Source organism: Paramisgurnus dabryanus, chromosome 6 (assembly GCF_030506205.2).
Source record: "Paramisgurnus dabryanus chromosome 6, PD_genome_1.1, whole genome shotgun sequence".
Classification (NCBI taxonomy): Eukaryota; Metazoa; Chordata; class Actinopteri; order Cypriniformes; family Cobitidae; genus Paramisgurnus; species Paramisgurnus dabryanus.
In genome coordinates, this window is record NC_133342.1 from 2,734,000 (window position 1) to 2,754,663 (window position 20,664).

At 38.3% G+C, this 20,664-nt stretch overlaps 3 protein-coding genes across 11 annotated transcripts in view; 2 read left to right on the top strand and 1 right to left on the bottom strand.

Moving 5' to 3' along the window:
- The first annotated feature begins 1,129 nt into the window (after positions 1-1,129).
- On the top strand, positions 1,130-2,730 carry LOC135744208 (dual specificity protein phosphatase 14). Of its 2 annotated transcripts, none has more exons than XM_065262207.2 (2): positions 1,130-1,400; positions 1,705-2,730. In XM_065262207.2, exon 2 carries the CDS (start codon positions 1,713-1,715, stop codon positions 2,220-2,222), a length of 510 nt encoding a protein of 169 aa, XP_065118279.1. In that variant the 5' UTR covers positions 1,130-1,400; positions 1,705-1,712; the 3' UTR covers positions 2,223-2,730. The 2 variants fall into 2 exon arrangements, with proteins under 2 accessions (XP_065118279.1, XP_065118280.1); XM_065262208.2 differs by having other exon boundaries at positions 1,130-1,256.
- Positions 2,731-5,937: 3,207 nt separating this feature from the next.
- On the bottom strand, positions 5,938-12,031 carry LOC135744207 (E3 ubiquitin-protein ligase TRIM16-like). The gene is made up of 6 exons (XM_065262206.2): positions 11,355-12,031; positions 10,589-10,684; positions 10,146-10,379; positions 7,770-7,911; positions 7,624-7,662; positions 5,938-7,427 (listed from the first exon to the last, which is right to left on the bottom strand). Exons 1-6 carry the CDS (start codon positions 11,925-11,927, stop codon positions 6,901-6,903), a joined length of 1,611 nt encoding a protein of 536 aa, XP_065118278.1. The 5' UTR covers positions 11,928-12,031; the 3' UTR covers positions 5,938-6,900.
- A 3,683-nt stretch (positions 12,032-15,714) lies between these two features.
- arhgap12a (Rho GTPase activating protein 12a) overlaps positions 15,715-20,664 on the top strand; it is a 43,727-nt gene continuing 38,777 nt past the window's right edge. For 5 of the 8 annotated variants that reach the window (XM_065262159.2, XM_065262161.2, XM_065262160.2 and 2 more), the window contains exon 1: positions 15,716-15,920. The gene's annotated coding sequence lies outside the window, so the exon portion shown is untranslated. Of the gene's footprint in view, positions 15,921-20,664 lie in introns of all 8 variants that reach the window. The other 3 variants (XM_065262156.2, XM_065262157.2, XM_065262162.2) reach the window with 3 other exon arrangements.

A 20,664-nucleotide genomic window follows, 5' to 3' on the forward strand; every position in this document is an offset into this window, starting at 1 on the left:
CTATTTAGTATTTATTCATTCATTTATACATGTATTTGACATTTGTTTTCATACATTTAAAGAGTTTGGTTCCAAAACGAGATACATTTTATGATGTTTTATTGTGCTACTTAGCTGGATTTTATTTATTTTTGTTATGAATTCTTAGATATAAACAAACCAACTGCAGTCTGATTAATATTAAATGGAATGCAAAATAAAAAACTAGAAAAAAACGGAGTTATCTCGTTTTGGAACCAAACTCCTTATTTATTAGTTTGCTTGATTCGTTTACATGTTTAGGGCTTCATAGGCCTCTGGGCGGCGCTGCAGTACCGCTGCTCCATCATTAAAGAACAGAAGAGCGTAAATGTCGTGACAATGCAAATAATAAAGGTTGTAATGTAAAAACTTGTACAGTGGTACAGTGACAACCTGTAGGTTTCAATGTTTTCCTATCTACATAAATGAAAGTTTAAAAACGTTTATACTCCGTTGTAAATTTACAAACGGTTAATTAGTGATGGAAGAAATATGAAGCTTTTCGAAGCTTCGAATCAATTAAATATGGCGCCATCTGCTGGTGAAAATGTTGTAAAAGCAACAAGATCTCAGTCCAAACATTGTACACTTTATACACAATAATTGCAAGATTTTTCTAAAATATGTTTTAGGAAAAATAAATTATTAATCTTAACCTAGAGCCATTAAGTAAAAGTGTTTTAGTGTAATTTAGGGCAAACAGATCATTAACACGTTAACCTTCCTTTTTATTATGCATGTGTCAAATTGTCTAAAAACAAAAAAGTAGGCAAGATGGTAATGTAGCAGTAAGGGAGAATATTTTACCTAACCATATTCACACAGACACTGGTCCATGGGTTCACTTTGTGAACTTACCCTAATGGTAAACCATCAGATTTCCGAAACAGTTGTTTCGTGATGTAAAAAGTAAAATCAAGTGACTTGGAAAGTTTAAAAAACACTCTCCTAAACAATGATTCGAAACAAACTTTTTTCCTTATTTCTTTATTTCTTTTCTAAATGTAATGTCACTAATCAAAATATGCTCCACACTCCAGTCCAGTAGGTGGCGGAAATGCACCTTTACGTGGGTTTCCCAGCCGCCATTTAAAAGAAAAGAAGAAGATTCGAAACAAGCGTTTTGTAAATGTTTCAGTTTCACAAAGCATTGCGTCCTGTATTAATTTCTCAAAAATACTCGGATTATAGCATAAGGATCCAGAGGAAGCGACTGTGTGTTCCATTGCTGTAAGGTAAACTAACGTTTCAGTGGTTGCTGTCATGTAGATCAATACAATAACTGTTTTGACAGCAGACAACGCTTCCTACATATTATATTTTCGGGGGAAAAACCCTTTAACAAAGTTAAAATCTATACCACTGAATTTTTAAAACAGGTGAGAAAACCTTCTCTTTATTTCATTCAGATACATTTTACACTTTTGTTATTTTAGCTCCATGGGTGGCTTCTTTATTAGCATAGCAAGGGACATGGGTTCGAATCCCAGATAACATACTGATAATAATTTAGTAGTGCTGTGGATTTTTGTGTGTGTGTGTGTGTGTGTGTGTGTGTGTGTGTGTGTGTGTGTGTGTGTGTGTGTGTGTGTGTGTGTGTGTGTGTGTGTGTGTGTGTGTGTGTGTGTGTGTGTGTGTGTGTGTGTGTGTGTGTGTGTGTGTGTTGGTTTTTGTCACCTGCAGTCACCAGAATGATTTCCCAGGTGACTCCCACTCTGTATCTGAGTGGAGTGGAGGCCCTAAGTCAGTCTGCACTGGCCAACCGAGGTGTCACTTTGCTTGTGAACGCCTGTGCTGAGTATCCCTGCCCGGAGTACCAGGGTGTGGACTGCATCTGTGTACCCGTAGAGGACCGACCCCACGCCCCTCTAGGCCAACACTTTGACAGTGTGGCTGAGCGGATCCACCAGAACCGCAGTGGAAGCTCGCTGGTGTACTGCTCGGCAGGAAGAAGCAGATCTCCTTCACTGATCATGGCGTATCTCATGAGGTATGAGGGCATCTCACTTCTTCAGGCTCATCAGTGGGTTCTGGCAGCTCGGCCCTTCATCCGACCAAACGCAGGGTTCTGGAGGCAGCTGCTGGAGTATGAGAGGAAATTGACCCATAGAAACAGCATCAAGATGGTGGCCACCTCACAGGGTGTCTTACCAGAAGCCATACAGCCAATACAGGACTCTTCATACTGCCTTAATGTATAACACAGGACTTTTTGAAGAGGTTTCTAAGAAAATTAATGTATTGTTTTAAAAACTTTATAATATGTACATTAGGGGTCTCCAACATTTTTGTGAGCAAGGGCTACCACAATGGATAAAACAATCTGGAGGGCTATTTGTTTATATAGTCTACTCAAAACCTTTTTGTTTTTTGTCACGTTGGAGACCCCTGATGTACATAATAATCTAAAATATTTAGAATAACACTCACAAAAAGTATTAAATAGTACTAGTTATAGTTTTGGATAGGGCATTGGACATTTTTATGCTAATACTATTGTGATTTTTTAAATTAGGTTTAAGGTGAATTAATACATTTTAACACAAGGTCCCTGCTGAATGTAATGACAGAAATGTTAATGGTTATAATGTTAATAGTCTATATTGGTCTCTCTGCTGGTAATAATATGTTGGGTTTTATTGGTGTGATGTTATCTGGCGGATGGGAACCATATGACCACCATTAAATCGTTCTGGAATAAGAACCGAAACACTACATAAAGTAATTGTATAATGGTTTCAGTGGTAAAACTGATAGTTCATAATGGCATTTGTACTTTAATATTTGTGTTAGTTTTGGGTAAATGTTAATTAAAAAAATCAATGATACATGTAGATACAGTTAGGAAAATCCTCTTATGCAGCTGACACACAAAACTGGTGTGTTTTTACTGCATTATTATGATGTACCAAAGACAGATCATGAATCTAGTCTTCAGATTTTTGCAGGGTTGGGCCGGCAAAGCAGTTTAGAAATGTATGAAATATCGACTAATTTGATGCAATACAATCCAAGTCCTATAGATGTCGCTAGTCTGCAGATTGTACTTTCATGAATAAGTGAAAAAATTTGTGAGCCAATGCAGCAACAAAATAGACGATAAGCTAATTGACAGCAAAATACTTCACCTACATCAAGCAGAGGGGGTTATGTATAATTTGCTAGGGGAAAACTTCCGATCTCTCTAATGAAGCCAATATGGAGGCGACTTAAACTGCAATTAATCGACAGGCCGCTAGAGGCTGGCTCCAAAAGGGAATCAATTTCCATAGACCTCCATGTTAAAAACTGCATCAAGCTAGGCTGCTGTGGTTTCAGTAACCAGCTTCACCCACGTCCCGCCTCATTACCCATTTTTGGTTATCTGCGATTGATGCACGGTGATGCGCTGCCAACTACTGGCTTCGAAAAAGATCTTCACAAACCTATGGGTGACACAACGTCCATATTTTTTACAGTCTAATAAGTTTATTATATTAATAATGAGTAGCAGTTAACAAGTTGATATAGTCGTGTGAACTAGCCTTACAGGAAACAAAACATGTTTTTGTGTGTTAATTTGCAAGCTAAATTATAAATGATCACAGAATATATGTTGGCAGGTTTAGTAAAAAGTGTCCAAGATTAAGTAAAAATCTGGATAAAAAATTGTGGATAAAACGATGATAAAAGTTCGCAAACCCAAGGAACTGTTGCAGTTCTTTAACTGTTGTTGGAGATGGCCAGTTCGTAATAGCATCACCCTTCCTCTTGTCCATGTTTACACTCTTCTTGGAAACATTATATCCCTGGAATTGGATGCTGGTTTGATGGAACTCACATTTTTCAGGAAGAGAGTTTACTGACGTAGCCGCTTCAGAACTTTGACATGTCGAGTATGTTCAGAAGGGTTACTAGTAGATCAGAATATCATCAATATAGATCAAGATGTACCGATTTAGCAGGTCTCTGTAGATGGCATGCATGAAATACTGGAAGACTGAGGGGACGTTGACCAATCCAAACGGCATGACCAAATATTCCCAGTGGCCAGTAGGTGTCACAAAAGCTGTTTTCCACTCATCTCCTTTGCGGATCCGTTTCAGGTTGTATGCACTGTGTAAATCAAGCTTTGGGACCAATGGAACCAAAGGAAGGTGGTAGCGAAACATTTTGGTGATCTGATTCAGTGCTCTATAGTCATTACAGGGGCATAGACCACCGTCTTTCTTCACGACAAAGAAGAGAGATGCAGCAGGGGAAGTGGATGGTCGTTTGAATCCTTGCTCCAGCGTTTCTTGGATGCATTTCTCCATGTCCTCCTGTTCCAGAAGTGTCAGTGAGTAGATCTTTTACAAGTTTGCATAGGACAACTTAACTTTACATTTTGTCATTTAGCAGACACTTTTGTCCAAAGCGACTTACAAGTGAGGTAAACAATAGAAGCAATTATAGCAACACAAGAACAGCAATACATAAGTGCACTGGAAATAGTCTCATCAAGTCCAACACAATATACATAGTCAAGGGTTTGTTAGTATTTTTTTTTTAAGATAAGTAGAGATAAAGAGAACGGTAAATAGAGAAAGAGATAAAGAGAAAGGTAACTAAAGAAAGATAGTAAGTCCGTTGTTAGGAAGTGAGGTAATGGCTAAGTGAGGTAAACTTTAGTAGTAGGCAGGGTGTAAATATGCTTTTCTGGTTGAACCAAATCCACCAAAGATCTTGGAGGCAGAATGGGGCACTCTTCAATCATATGCCCATTACTACATTACAAACACAGAAGCTGGGTCAGCCACCGAGAATGCTCTGGCAGTGGGATCCTGGAATGCTCTGGCAGTGGGATACTGGTTGAATCCAGCCGCATGGGGTCTGTTCCTGGAGAGTGCGGTTCTGGTGGGCAGAAGAGTACGGATGATTTCATGGTCTGCATTTTTGAGGACTATGTGGAGGAATTCCTGAGTTTAAGTAATTGAGTGGAATTTGGTGATGTGGCTCTTTTTGACATTTTAGATTGGAGGGAACAGTCTGCTATCTCATGCCTGAGAGTCGTGAGATTCTCCGAGCCTGAGCCACTTCACATGATGGCTGCCGCACCTGAGCCACTTCACAAGATGGCTGCCGCACCTGAGCCACTTCACAAGATGGCTGCCGCACCTGAGCCACTTCACAAGATGGCTGCCGCACCTGAGCCACTTCACAAGATGGCTGCCGCACCTGAGCCACTTCACAAGATGGCTGCCACACCCGAGCCACTTCACAAGATGGTCACCTCACAAGCATCCCCAGTTAATGCCAGGACAAACCATTTGGTGTCTAGTAACCATTACATTGTGGTGTCATTTAACCTTCGCTCCATGGTCAGATCGATCATTTCTTCAGGCCAGTGTACCTCTGAGACAGGTCTCCAGACATGCCATTGTATGCACAGATGCCTCCACCACGGGGTGGGAAGCCATGTACAACAGGCTTGTGGCTTCGGGGGTCTGGACGACACCCCAGCTGCATTGGCACATAAATTGCTTAGAACTGTGGGCTGTATATCTTATATCTGCATATAACATGGGTCAGCACGCCTGGTAAGAATCGGCCGTGCCCTCCCTCTATTCCTCCTTGGGACCTGTCCGTGGTGCTGAAAGCCTTACAGGATGCTCCCTTTAAGCCTCTGCACAAAAATGAAAATGAGCCTCTAAATTAAAACACTCCTTGCATTGGCTTCTGTTAAGAGGATAGGGGTAGCCGATGCATTTTCGGTATACACTTTGTGCCTGCAGTTCGGACCTGCTGTGGACATGTGTTCTGGTCCAATATTTACCCAGCGTTGGGTTAAAAATAACCCAGCAGAATTCAGAGTGAATAGAGGCAATTCTTCTAATCTATGCCCCCTCCAGTATATTTATCTTAAACACAAAAAAATATAATAAAACACTTGACAAGTTTTAAAATAAAGGTTAACCATTTATTTTGCCAGGCAGGTTATACTTAAATCAATCCTTTGGTAATTAAATTAATCAATCAAAAATATCAATAACTAAAAACATCAGCATAGAAAATAAAACGTCACAAAGTCAAAATCATACCTGGCACACAGCAGTGCAGGAAGTTCTGAATACAGATGCTTCCATTATGTTTAAATATACAGACTGTGTGGGAGCTTCTTGCTAAAGAATTGCTCAATCATGTTTTAATACACACACACAAAGTGTGGGGAAGATTCTTGCTAAAGAATGCTTCCCAGACTATTTTGCCAGGCCACCTTATATACACAGATGGGACAAAGAATCATAAAAGTCCCAAATCAGGATTTGGTTGGTCAGTTCTCGCGACCAGATGCACCAAATGGGATTGTTAGGCATCTGTAAACTAAATCTCTTTAGGATGACACACCTCTAGCAGGAGTGCAGATTATGCTCTAAATTCTTAACTTTGGTACACTTTATCTTAGAATAACAGAAATTAGACATTTTTATCAATCACACCATGACCATTAAAATGATAGCACACATGAATATAAAATTGCAATCTCAGAACAACATATACATAGAATCATACATATTCAGCAGATGGATGTGAGCCTGAAGGCTTGGGGGAAGAATTAAGTTGAGAGAAATTGAGTTTAAGAAATCAAAATGTTAAATGTATCACACTTGATAAAACAAAAAACAACACAATGAAGTGACATTAAATATTAGTGATATGTGTTTCAATGATTTACATGCATTTTACTCGTACCCAAATAATACATTTATCTAAAAGGAAGTATTACATTTTCTCTTAACTCAAAGATTTGTACACTACACAACAGCTATTGATGTAAAAATAGTAAAGTGATGCAGTCAATTCATGCAAGACTAGAGTATTATTATAACACCTGATATAATAATTTGTAGAATCTCTGTATTATGCTATATCATACAGTTTTACCGTTGATCCTTTATTAATTTCAAACCCAGGATAGAGAGGTTTAGTGAATGTGGTCTGGACTTTGTGGATGAGGGTCATTGTGTCAGAGACGCTGTAGAAGGACAGAGATCCTGCACTGTGATCCACATACACTCCTATTCTAGAAGATCTGGACACTAAAGGAAGTTCAGTATCAATGTTATTGTGCCAAAATGAACAACTGGACTCAGAGCACCACAAACTCCAGGACTGATCATTACATCCAAATCTACAATCATCACTATCTCCCTTCCTGTTGATGCTCTTATATGACACTGATATGTCCACCTCATCACCCCACTCAACCTCCCAGTAACAGCGTCCACTCACACTCTCACTACACAACACCTGATGATAAAAATCAAATCTGTCTGGATGATCAGGATACAGCTGGACTCTGTTAGTGTCAGATATCACTCTGTTCCCATTGGATAGATGAAGATATTTATGCGCTGTGTTTGGATCCAAAGTAAACCCGAGATAATCTGATGGAGACAAATGATATAATCTGTTTAATCAATTAGAATTTCATTCATTAAAATAATGAACAGTCATATACAGACAAATAGAAATCTACTTCAAATACTGAAACAAGCTATACAGTAAATACCATTAAAACAAAGACAATTAAATGCACTGCAAGTAAACAGATGATAACAGACATGTTTCAAGGAGACTCACGTTGTAGGAACTGTTCCCTGGTGTTGGGTTCAGGAGTAACTATATAAAAATATATATATTCAGAGAGTGATTTTCTTTGTATTACTAAAATATAACACTCTTATTACATGACGTGCAACATTTTCTAGGATAAATAGGTGCTTTACCTCTATCAAATATCTTTTCTATCTCACTGCACACATGCTTCAGTTTCTCTTTAATTTTTTGTACATCATATGAGGAAAGAGAACTGACAGTGATGTTGAGTGAGTCTGTAGATCCAGGAGGAATAGAGAGAGACTGGAAACTCTACACAAACACAAAAACAAACACACAAACATAAACCTCTGAAACACAGTAAAAACATCTCTATAAAACATTTTCTCTACTTCCAAAAGACCACTGTCGTGATTGAGGCTGTTTACACTTGGTATTAAGATGTGTTTGTTTTCATCGATCGGATCACAAGTGGATGAAAGAGACATATTTTGTTTACACCTGGGGCCGTATGTATAAAGCCACTCAGAGTAAAATTTTAAGAATGACGTCATTTTACTCTTATTCCTAGACTTAAAGGTGCAGTGTGTAATTTTTTAAAGGATCTCTTGACAGAAATGAACTTCTTTTTAAAAGAAAGGCATTTGATACAAAGATATGAGGGATTAAAACCCTAAATAGAAATTTGTGAGTAATAATAATAAAAGAATAAACTTTTTTCAATGTAACATTGCTGTACTTTGGGTTAACGTTCAAGACGTTTTTCTTTATAAGAATTATGCTCTTGCTCGGACTCGATTGTATGTGGTTCATTACCTACCAGGGCTTGACATCTGCGGCTACATCCACTATGTTTATCAGATGGGCCACTCGCCTCTGACTGCAGCACGCCACACATATTTTTTAAATGCACAAACATGTACAGGAATATCTGGACCACGGCCAATCAAAGGGATGGGTCCGCCCTTTACTATCTCTGATTGGGTTATACCACGACATGGACCTAGTGTGTGCTTGTTGTTGAACCAAAGGAAGACTTTGGCTGTTTCTCAATTCCAAGAACGCAAACAACGGACTTGCGTTATTGTGGAGATTGGTCTTGCCAGGCGACCTTGGAAGAACGAACTCAGAAGGTTGCGAGAACACAGAACGCAATTGTGAGAATTGAGATGTGTGAGATCTTCCTGTTGGTCACATGACCTCCCCAGATTTCAGCGCGCAAGTCTGCACTCGATGCATCCTCGATATCAAGAAAACCTCCGGGTATTTTCATGCATCCTCTGTACTTGTGTTTTTGAGAATTGGAATTGAACTTTGACGGTTAATGATGACGTAAAGCGAGAACACAAGGACGCAAGATCGCTGAACAACGCATATTGAAGACAGAGTTTTTAATTTGTCGAATTGCTGGTTGACCTAATATATTTAAGGAGCACCATTGAGAAATCAGGGCGCTAAATTGGTCACACTCTCGAGCCCTGTATGTGTGTGTGTGTGTGTGTGTGTGTATGTGTGTGTTTGCAAACTTTTTTTTTTTCATTATAAACAGCCTGTGAGCGAAATCAAAATGATGTGATTCATCATCTTAATTTTTTAAAAAGCATCACGTTTCTCTATGTCATTAACATGTTAAAACTTAATCAAAATGGTGCAAAATTGTGTCAAATAAATTCATGTGCTTATTTGTAAAATTGTTACACATTTTGTGAAGCAAATTTAAATGTAAACATTTATATATTTAAATACTAATATAATTTAAATGTCTTCATGATTCATAAATGTATGGTGTCACCACCGAACTAGATATAAATGACTGGATTGCGCATAGAACGCTTAGCGTAACAGTGTGAGGTGAAGCCAGAGCAAAGTTCGAGCGGCCATCTTCGTGTGCCCATCCGGCAGAGGGCGTCATTGACTAACATTCAAAATTATGATCTAAATTCAACTGGTTTACAGCGTATCAGTTACACAAGATTATTTTTTTGGATATGTGTAGGTAAATTAATTGTTAATTCTGGTGTTATTTGCAAGTTTATGTTTTAATTAAGCAAGATAAGGTATTTATAAAAACCATGAGGTGAGTAAAAAAGAGCTTTGTAATAGCTGTATATGTAAGAGCTTTCACTGATATTTCAGCGCAATTGATGAAATAAGCTCGTGCAACTTTCACATGCTTGCTAAATTAAACTAATGAAAGACGCAGAGATCAGCCGCTTTTCGTTTTATCAACAAAAGCCTAAGGACACTGTGTACAGTGTGTTTTTGCGCTAGAAGTCAAAAAAAGATGTAAAACATTGTGCTCAGTACCTCAGATTAGATAAATAGGTGTTGAGTAGGCGGTCTTGTGTGCTGTTCGAACACATTCAACCACATGCACATTCACACCACAAAAGCAACAAAAGTCTTTTCGACTACCTCTGAATGTGGTTGAAAGTGGATGAGCTCAAAACTTTTTGAACACCTTTTACATCTGTCTAGTGTCATCCACTTGTGATCCGATTGACAAAAACACATCTTAATACAGTACCAAGTGTAAATTGTGTTACCTGGAGGAAATGGATGTGATCATCTGTGTGTAAAATCTGCTCCAGCTCATCATCTCTCCTCGTCAAATCATCAATCTCCCGCTTCAGTCGCTTCAAGAGTCCTTCAGCTCGACTCACTGCAGTCTTTTCCTGATCTCTGATCCACTGTATCAACTCAGATTGTCTTCTCTCAATAGATTGGATCAATTCAATGAAGATCCTCTCAGTGTCGTCCACTGCTGTCTGTGCAGAGCGCTGTTAGGACACACAGAGAGAGGAGCATTAGAATCAGCAGCATTCACTCAGCTCTTACTGGTACATCACACAGTCTGTTACCCACAGTGGACTTCAGTGAAAGTCATCCAGCACTGAACTCCTCACTGACTGATTGGATGAGAGTCCTAACTGAGTCTGAAACAGATCTGAAACAGCAGACAGCAGTTGTTCTTCTGATCAAAACTCACCTTATGAGTCTCCACAGCATCTCTCAGCTCCTGAAGCTTCTTCTGGCTCTCCTGGATTCTCTGCTGGTATTTTCTCTGTGTCTCCTTTAGTTGTTTCTGTTGGATGTAGAAATAATGATTACAGTTTTTGTGAATTCCTAAACCCCATTATCTGAAGCAAATTACCAGTTGCCTAACATGTGTCAAGTTGTAGCCTAGTTGTGAGTTGCCGGTTCGACTCTCACGGCTTTCGCGTTGTGACTGTGGTGCCCTTGAGCAAGGCACCTTAGCCCAATTGCTCCCTGGGCGCTGGGATAGCTGCCCACTGCTCTGGGTGTGTTTACTACTCACTGGAATGGGTTAAATGCAAAGGTCACATTTCAAGCCTACGTTGCATACTTGACAAGCTTGTTACTTTCACTTCAAAGGAAAAAGTTGTCTGAGATATGAGCCTTGTTGCATGGACAGAATAAATTTTTCATTGACTTTGGTTTTGCAGTTTCACATTTTTTAGTTTTCTTTGATTTGTGTGCAAAATAACCCCAGTCACAGCTGAATCTAACAATGGCCCTATAAAAGTCTAATAGAAAATTTTACAGACTATGACAATAGGTTTAAACATTTAGTATTTGATGACTTAGGCAATGAAATAATGAGATTAACTGATTCATCCCAAATTAATTTAAAGGTTCAATGGTGATCAGCATTTATGTAGTTTGATCATAAACATTTATTATAGAGCAGAACTGAGACATTAACTAAACCAGTCAGTGTTCTCAGCCCTTACCTGTTTCTCAGTCCTCTCTGCTGCAGCTGATACAGTCTTATGGTCATTGTGTTCATCCACCATACACAGATAACATATACAGAGCTCATCTGTACGACAGTAAATCTCAAGGGCTTTATCATGTTGAGGACAGATCATCTCCTGAAGTCGTTCAGTTGCGTCTATCAGGTCGTGCTTCTTGCCTCTGAAGAATTTCTCATGTTGTTCAAGATGATTTTGACAGTAAGAGTTCAGACACACCAGACAGGACTTGACAGCTTTTTGTTTTCTCTGAGTACAGACGTCACACTTCACATCTCCAGGTTCAGCAAAACAGTGATCAGGACGAGCAGCTTGTAGTTTAGTCTTCTTCAGTTTCTCCACCACTTCAGCCTGCTTGGTGTTTTTACATAAAGCAGGTCTTGTACTGAAGGTCTGTCTACACTGAGGGCAGCTGTAGTCTCTCTTCTGATCCCAGTAGTTTGTAATACAGCTCATACAGTAACTGTGTCCACAGGGAATGGCCACTGGGTCCTTCAGTAGATCCAGACAGATTGAACAGCTGAACTGATCCTGAACCACAGCTTTTGCCATTTCACACAAACACACACAGCACACCTAAAAAGTAGAAATGATTGAACAGAAAGAAATTGACAAAATCTAGTAAACTATCACACCCTGACTAAGCAGGAAGTAAAGATTAGTTTCGTTTTTAGTGAACTGAAGGTGTGGCTAAAAGAGAACAAACAAAAGAATCTGAGAGGGGGACTTTTTCATTTTTAAACAAAGCTACTTAAAATGACAAATAGATAGATTGTAAAGACATTTATTGGCATTTTAAGATATACATGTGCATTATATTTCAAATGTTTATTTCTTTAATTTTTATGATTATAACTGACAACTAAGGAAAATCCCATATTACTGCAGCAATGCGGCATGTCTGGCATATCGCATCTTCCTCTTCACAATACCCCATTGATTTTCTATGGGGTTAAGGTCAGGCGAATTTGCTGGCCAATTAAGAACAGGGATACCATGGTCCTTAAACCAGGTACTGGTAGCTTTGGCACTGTGTGCAGGTGCCAAGTCCTGTTGGAAAATCAGCATAAAATTGGTCAGCAGCAGGAAGCATGAAGTGCTCTAAAACTTCCTGGTATACAGCTGCTTTGACCTTGGACCTCAGAAAACACAGTGGACCAACACCAGCAGATGACATGGCACCCCAAACCATCACTGACTGTGGAAACTTTACACTGGACCTCTCCTCTCTTCCTCCAGACTCTGGGACCCTGAATTTACTTTTCTTCAGAGAACATAACTTTGGACCACTCAGCAGCAGTCCAGTCTTTTTTGTCTTTAGCCCAGGCGAGACGCTTCTGTCGCTCTGTCGCTGTCTGTTGTTCAATAGTGGCTTGCTTGACACAAGGACCAACTTTATGGAGATGCAGATTTCATTTTCAAACAGGACTTGGCACCTCCACAGTGCCAAAGTTACCAGTACCTGGTTTAAGGACCATGGTATCCCTGTTCTAAATTGGCTGGCAAACTCGCCTGACCTTAACACCATAGAAAATATGGGGTATTGTGAAGAGGAAGATGCGATATGCCAGATCCAACAATGCAGAAGATCTAAAGGCCACTATCAGCGCAACCTGGGCTCGTATAACACCTAAGAAGTGCCATAGACTGATCGCCGCATTGCTGTTGTAAAAATAAATCAACTTTATGATGATATATGACAAGCACCTGTACAAAGTATGTTCAGCAGTTGTTTCAACCTGGTTGTGCAGTTTACCTTATAATATTATCCTCATCCCCTTCATTTGAGTGGTTGGTTAGGGATTGGGCATAAAGTTCAGTACTATATTTTTTTGTGATAAGAATGTTGACCGACACATCTTGGCTAAAGCACTTAGACCTCCTCCTTTAGTTTGAACTTTAGGGAGAATGTACTGTATATGTACATATATTTTACCTTTATGCTAGGATGCATTTCATTAACTACAGTTCTGGTTTTACCACAGGGATCATCCCCATAAGCTCACTTTTAAGTTATGGCTTGGTCTGAACTCTGCAACTGGCTGTTAGATTTCCTCTCTGGCAGGATACAGTTTGTCAGAATTGGAAAAATTACATCAAATAGCAATGTGTTCTTATTTCACATTTGAAATGTTTCACGTTTGAATTCACATTGTTTTAAAAAAAGAGCAAAAACATTATTACAGACACATTCAAAATGCCAATATTATGGGTTAGGATGATCATTATAAGTAATTTATGGTTTTATAAGACTTGAGAAATAGCACACGAGTTAATCAGAATATGTTTTTACAAGTAACATTAAACTTTATTTTACTACAATTTGAGCTTGACAAACAAACTGTATGGTACAATTAATGTCAAGTTTAATTGTTGGTCAGACATATGTTATTTAATTCTGATTTTAGAGATATCTTTCTTTCCTTATTCAAGTTGATGGGACTTTAGTCTTGCATAACTGAAATGACAAGATATGTAACTGCAGAAGTGCAAAACCATGACAGTCTGAGCCTGGATAACACCGCCAGCCAAACAGTCTGAGGCTGGAAGGGTAGTAAAATATATTTGTAATAAATTTCTTGATAGTAACGTGATTTTAAACCTTGAAACCATAGATATGTATAAAGGCTAGATGTGTTACGGCGGAGTCTCAAACATCATCACCTGGCGGCCATCTTACCACAGGCAGCTTGTTCGCTTGTTGCATTGAGTTTTAATGGTGCAGGTACATTTAAATGACCATAACTTGCTCAATTTTCTACCAGTTTTCAAACGGTTTGGTTTCTTACAAACGTTATTAACGTGGCTATAATTCCGGATGCTTTAACATGTTTCATTTTTATAAGTATCATAGGTACATCTTTGAAAATCGGTAGAAAATTAAGCAAGTTATGGTCATTTAAAAGTACCTGCACCATTAAAACTCAATGCTACGAGTGAGCGAGCGCCCTGTGGTAAGATGGGATGCGGTCGTTCCACTTAATTGACCAGCAGCGCTGGTCGAGACATCTAGCCTTTATCTATGTTTGAAACAGTCCACAAGACCACTTGCTCTGCCCACTTCCGGCCTCACAAAGGCATCACCAAAAATAAGATCCTTTATTGCACAGCTAGCTGTCGATTATCCCATGTTTTAACAGTTTCTGTGGTGGATCAATAGAAAACATAGCATCCTCGTGCTGTTTTGATCTTTTATCAGCAGTCTTGGAACACTATACATCTAATCTGTTAGGACAAGATAAGAACTTGTAATATTATTATATCATGTACAAATATTTGCAAGGACATATTTGTCTCCAGCCATACAGAAATAGCGGTTTGTTGGCAGAATTAATTGAGTCATTTACATGAATGCTTTACAAAAATGTACAATACAAATATGTTAATTTACAAGAAAACATGTCAGACGCACTTACAGGGTTTTGCAATTGACCTCATCATATGTAATATTATGAATACCGTTTGTGTTACTGGTGTCAATTCAATTCAAGTGTTTCCACATTTACTGTTTTCCCTCTTTTACTCAAAGATTTTAAAATAAAAAGGTCTCACGTATAATGTTACTTGGCATTTTAGCTCATGTATCGATTACTGATACTTGCAAATTAACAAACTCTACAACTCAACAAACAATCTCACTATTACTGATTTATCATGGACCTCAAAAATTAAAACTGTTTTAAATAAGTTTTACTTTTGATTTTCCAAGTATGTTAACCAATCTAAACCCAGGATAGAGAGGTTTAGTGAATGTGGTGTTGACTCTGTGGATGAGGGTCATTGTGTCAGAGACGCTAGAAGTACAGAGATCCTCCACTGTGATCCACATAAACTCCTATTCTAGATGATCTGAACGCTACTGGGAGTTTAGTCTCAATGTTATTGTGCCAGAATGAACAACTGGACTCAGAGCACCACAAACTCCAGGACTGATCATTACATCCAACAAAATTTATTTGTTAAGTTGCATTTGTTGTTTAGATTTAGCCATACGGTTTAAAAATGTATAATAACAAAATAACTATGCAAAAATAAATCATGTTATAGTTTAGCATCTTCAATAGTCACCCAGAACAAAATATATTTGTTTACCACAAGCCATGACCTTGCTAACCATAGTCTAAAAATGGTAATCAACAAGCCAAAACTTGATTAGTACACTTTACTTTGTGTGACAATATATGAGTGAGTAAATGATGACAGAATTTTCATTTTTTGGGTGAACTATCCCTTTAACTTTCATGATTGTTTGTGTTTCCCATCTCTCGCCGCATGATGGCGTCAGTATCGCATCACTCGCTCATACCCCAGTAAGCGCACAGGTTGAGCAGTGAGGTAGTCACCGGTCAGACAGGAGCGCGTGGGAGCGGAGCCGCGGGAGTGCGCTTGTAGGAAAACTAGGCGCAAACGTGCCGGAGAAGTTCGCTCTCGCCGCCGCTCATGAATCAGGAACTTCGACGCACAACTTCTCAACGCCACCGAGTTGCCTCGTAGTTCGCGTATTTATCAAGCTTTAGTTCACGAAACACCTGGAGGTCGGTACAGGTACGTTTATTTTCCTCTCAGGTGCAAAAACATGTCCGGTTGAAGGCGTTTTATCAGGTTTTAGGGATTTTTGTAGCGTGTTAGCAGATTAGCAGGTAGGAATGAGAGCGAACCTGTTTCCTCAGGTCTGCTTACCTTCGCTCTGCCGAAATAGACATTTATAAAAACCTTTAATACTGGATTTAGTTGATCGAAATACATGTACGATTTACGAAAGAAGGGACGTTTGTAAGACTTTAGCGAGAAGCAATAGCCGAGAGAATCTGTCACACAGGTAACGTTAACGTTAAACTGTCTCACCTGAGGGAAGAAAATTATGCTCAGATCAGTTGAAACTTTAGCACTTTAAAGTCATTCTGTTTTATTATTTTCTTGAGTTTTTAAACTTTTATAAGATTTCTGATGGTTGTTTGACTTGAAAAGTTTGTTACCTGACATTTGACATTGCTCTGTCATTGCATAAGGTAGCCTACATGTACATTTATACATGTCATTATAACACAGTTTTCTCACACATACATATTGAGAGAAGTAACAAGGAAAATACACATTATGCCATACTGTACATTGAGCAAATTGAAATGGAAATGACAAATAATGCCATATTTTGAGGAAAATGGTCTGGTAATGGTGTAAAACCTGTTGTTATTTTTTATGTGTTGTCATTTATCTCTTAAATGGCCATTTCTTAAACTCTTGGTTTAAAACATTGCTCTATTTATTAGTTTACAGCAACATGTTTGAGAGTGATTGTGTTAAAGACATTAGGTTTTTGTGTGTGGGTGTAACCCAGGAACTTATGTCTTACACTGTCTATATTATATTTAATTGGATGTTTTGTATTTCTTAATCATTTTAAAGTAACCTTTTTCTTTGTGCTCACTCACTGGCATTCTTGTCTTTCATTCGCTGCAGTATTCCCATGCCGTATGTTTGTTTGTTGGAGGGTGTTTTATAATGCTGTGTTTATTTATGTGTGTTTGTTCATAGTCAGGAGAGTAAAATGAAAAACTCTGACTCATCAGAAGTTTTTGCTTTTGTTTGGGTGAATAAAATCTGGCCGCTCGTCGTCTGGTCCAAAAAAAAGAAAGGTTTTGATCTCTTTATCACTCTGTCACCAGCCTCTCAATTTAAAATAGAGTAATATTTAATATTTTAAAGAAAACAGTGACAGAAAATGTGTTTTAAAAAAACTCTTTGTCTCCGTGTCCTAAATACTGAAACACACTAATCCCCAGAATTTATTCCTGATGTCATCATTTATTGGATCAGTCTTGTGTTCAGGAAGCTATGGTGTTAAATTGCTATGTTCCTTGGCAGTGCTGAGACAATGCAGTGCATCTGCTTAGTGCAGCTATCCGGATGCTTCAGACCCATAAAGTACCATGAAAATCAAATGACAAGCCACTTTCCTGTAACACAGTGGTTCGCAAACTATTTGCCCCCAAAGAAAATTTGACATAAAACAATCTCAAACTTAGAATTTGATTTAAACACAAAATATTAAATTATACAATGTAGTGCTGTTTGTTAGTAGTCTTATTTTTCTTATTTTAGTTTTAAGGTTTAATTGCACAGAATTATAATAAATTAATGCATTTTATATATTTTAATAAAACTTGCCCCCCAGTTTGAGAACCACTGCTTTGACACTATGGCCCTGTTCCAAATGGCAAAACTCCAGACTTGTGAACCTCCTCAGAGTCCACACTTTGATGACATCAAGTAGCGCAGACCTTAGGGACCCTTGACGTGAGTCCAAGAGGGCGCACCGGGGGCATATTTTGGGACAGACTTGAGCGTCACGCCGGATATAGGAAGAGAAGTTGCCCATCAGTGTGAACTAGGGCTGCACGATTTGGGTAATTTTTCCCATTGCGGTTATTGATGCTAATATTGCGATGTGTGATTGCGATTATATTTGATGGTATCATGAGTCAACTTGATGGGTTTTAAGGAAAATCCACACACAGTTTAGCTAAAATGTGTATTTGCAAAACTAGAAATGTTTTCGTATTGCCACGTGATGTAGCAACTGCTCAGTGTCAGTAATCCTAAATCCAAAATACCGCCATACAACAGACATAGAGGTTTTTTTTAGCTACCAGATCACTGTCAACCTCCTCTGCATCCATCTTCGCTCTGGTATAAGTGACGACGCACACCACACACGTGCACTGCCTTTTTTGTTCGTTTTTCTTTCTTTTTTAAACAGCAAGGGAAATCATCAAACTGTTATCAGAAAGTTTGTTTTAACAAGTCCACACATTTATTTATTTAATATAATTGCAACATTTTGCTGTCATATAATCGCACAGGCTGACATTGCGATTGCGATTGCGATGCGATTAATTGTGCAGCACTAGTGTGAACTCCTCCCTTCCGTCGTCTGATTGGTCTGATTGCTCTGATTGCTCTTTTGGGTTGGTAAAGTGCGCGAAGCCTGCATCGAAGATGCAAATGGGGCGCTGATTAACACCCTTCGGAGCATAAAAATGCAGATGGGACACCCTACAGACTCGTAGACTAAGCAAGCATGCACAATTCAAGGCCACGAGACCGAAAGTCCACATGAAGTGTGCCATTTGGGACAGGGCCTACTCAAAAAATACAAATGCACAGGGTAATGGTATGTTTGGAAGGTGTTATCCAAGTGTAATTTATTCAAGAAGATTTTAGTCACTTTAAAAGGTTTTAATTCTAAAGAAATTAATATAACTGAACATTTTGTTAAAAATTAATTATGTTGCCCCTCATGATAGCTGCCATAATGAGATCACAGCTTGATACTGCTAATTTATCCTCATTTATGTTATTGGACACTTTTAATTGTGAATTATTAATAGCAACAAATGTACTTTCAAAAATGTCTACAGTAGCATGGGTAAACTAAAAACCTGTTTGCTTACCCTCCATTTAAATACGATTGATGTTGACCCATTGATCCAAATTACTATGTTTGCATGTCTTCCTGCATACCTCTTTACATTTACATTTAAGCATTTATCAGATGCTTTTATCCAAAGCGACTTACAAAGATTAAGAAACAAAAGAAGCTATTTGTCATAGGAAGTTCATAAGTTCTCATTAAGTTTTCATTATTACAAAACAGCACCTGTTGAGAAAGACAGAGGAAGAGAGATGGATAGAGAGAGTCAGTTGCTGTTTTTTTTATTTTAGATAAAAGAACTGGTAATGCAGTCAATATCATTTTGTCAAGTATTTTTGGAAGAGATTTTTAGTTGTTTTTTGAATGTTGCAAGATATGTGGCTGACCGGACTCTTTTTGGAAGATCATTCCACCAGTAGGAAGTAGTGAAGGAAAATTATCGGGAACGTGATTTAGTGCCCTTTTGTGAAGGTATGACAAGGTGTCGCTCATTTGCTGAATGTAACATTCTGAATGGGATTTAGGAATGCAGGAAAGTGTAAAAGTATTTCGGTGGGGTGCCAGTGAAAGTTCTGTAGGTGAGCAGTAGTAGTCCAGCCTAGAGATTACCAGGGCCTGGATCAGGAGTTATGCAGCATGCTATGTAGATATGAACTATAATAGATTTTTGCAGCTGTCTTCTAAGTGAATGCATGTGGGCTTGTGTGTGTGTGTTTTAACTTGTGCCGTGTCACCACTTTTGCTTATTGTACAATTTCTGTCTGACCTCATTGTTGTCTCTCAGGGTGCGTTTTAATGGTGTTGCTAAATTCAAAGACACGTTATTCTGAGTGTACAGGTCTCTGTGTGGTAATGTACCCTGAAGCAAATTCCTCTTTGTTTCAAAATCCTGGTTTCTGGTTGATGGTGGTTTTCTCTGTGGTGGTGCTTAAGAGTGAGTTGATCATCTTTGTGCCATATTATACATACAGTAGTGATGAACAACAATTATCTACATCCATTAGAGGGCATGATCTTTATATAGTTTTTCACTATTTGATTAGGAAAATTTGTGAATAGTTTAGAGAGTATGTGGTGGTTTCCCAGACAGGGTTTAGACTAGTCCTAGCTTAAAATAATTGTAAGAGCTTTCCAAACTGAACAAAACTTGCACTGACATATCTTAAAACACATCAGAGCCTAGTCCTGGCTTAAGCTAATCCCTTTCCGGGAAACCAACACCCCTAAAAGTGATTGCTGTCACTTTAGTTTAGTTGCCAGTGGTTTAGATTTTTACTGGCGCCACCAAAAAGCATTAAAATAAACAATTATTGTTGTCTTTATAGTTTTTGACCCTTCATTGTTAATTTTGCGATAACAATCATCTGCCTATACATTATCCACCCTATTACATGGCTAATTGACCTCATAAGTAAGAAAAGGAACATTCAATGTTACTTAGAAATATTTTATTTGCTAATTTTTAATGAATGCAGACCTTTCGTAAAGGAAAACTCGTTTACTTTCATTTTTAAGATGTTCGAATATCACGAACACACTATTTGGTTTAATGATTTAAATATATAATGTCATATATGTTATTACATTATTATATGTTATTATAAGACTGTGATGAAGCATCCTTATGATGACATCATCACCAGAGTGCAATCTACCATGTCCTTTTATTTACATTGCGTTGTCTCTTGTTTTTCAATGTTAAACCACTTGTCATCATTTAACATCACTTGGATTTTAATATCATGTGTAATCTATGCTACATTCATCAGTTCATTCTCATGTATACACTTTTATGAGATCACAGTGTGATTGAACTGTTCATGTTGAAAGTGTGTGGGCATAAAAACAATGTCT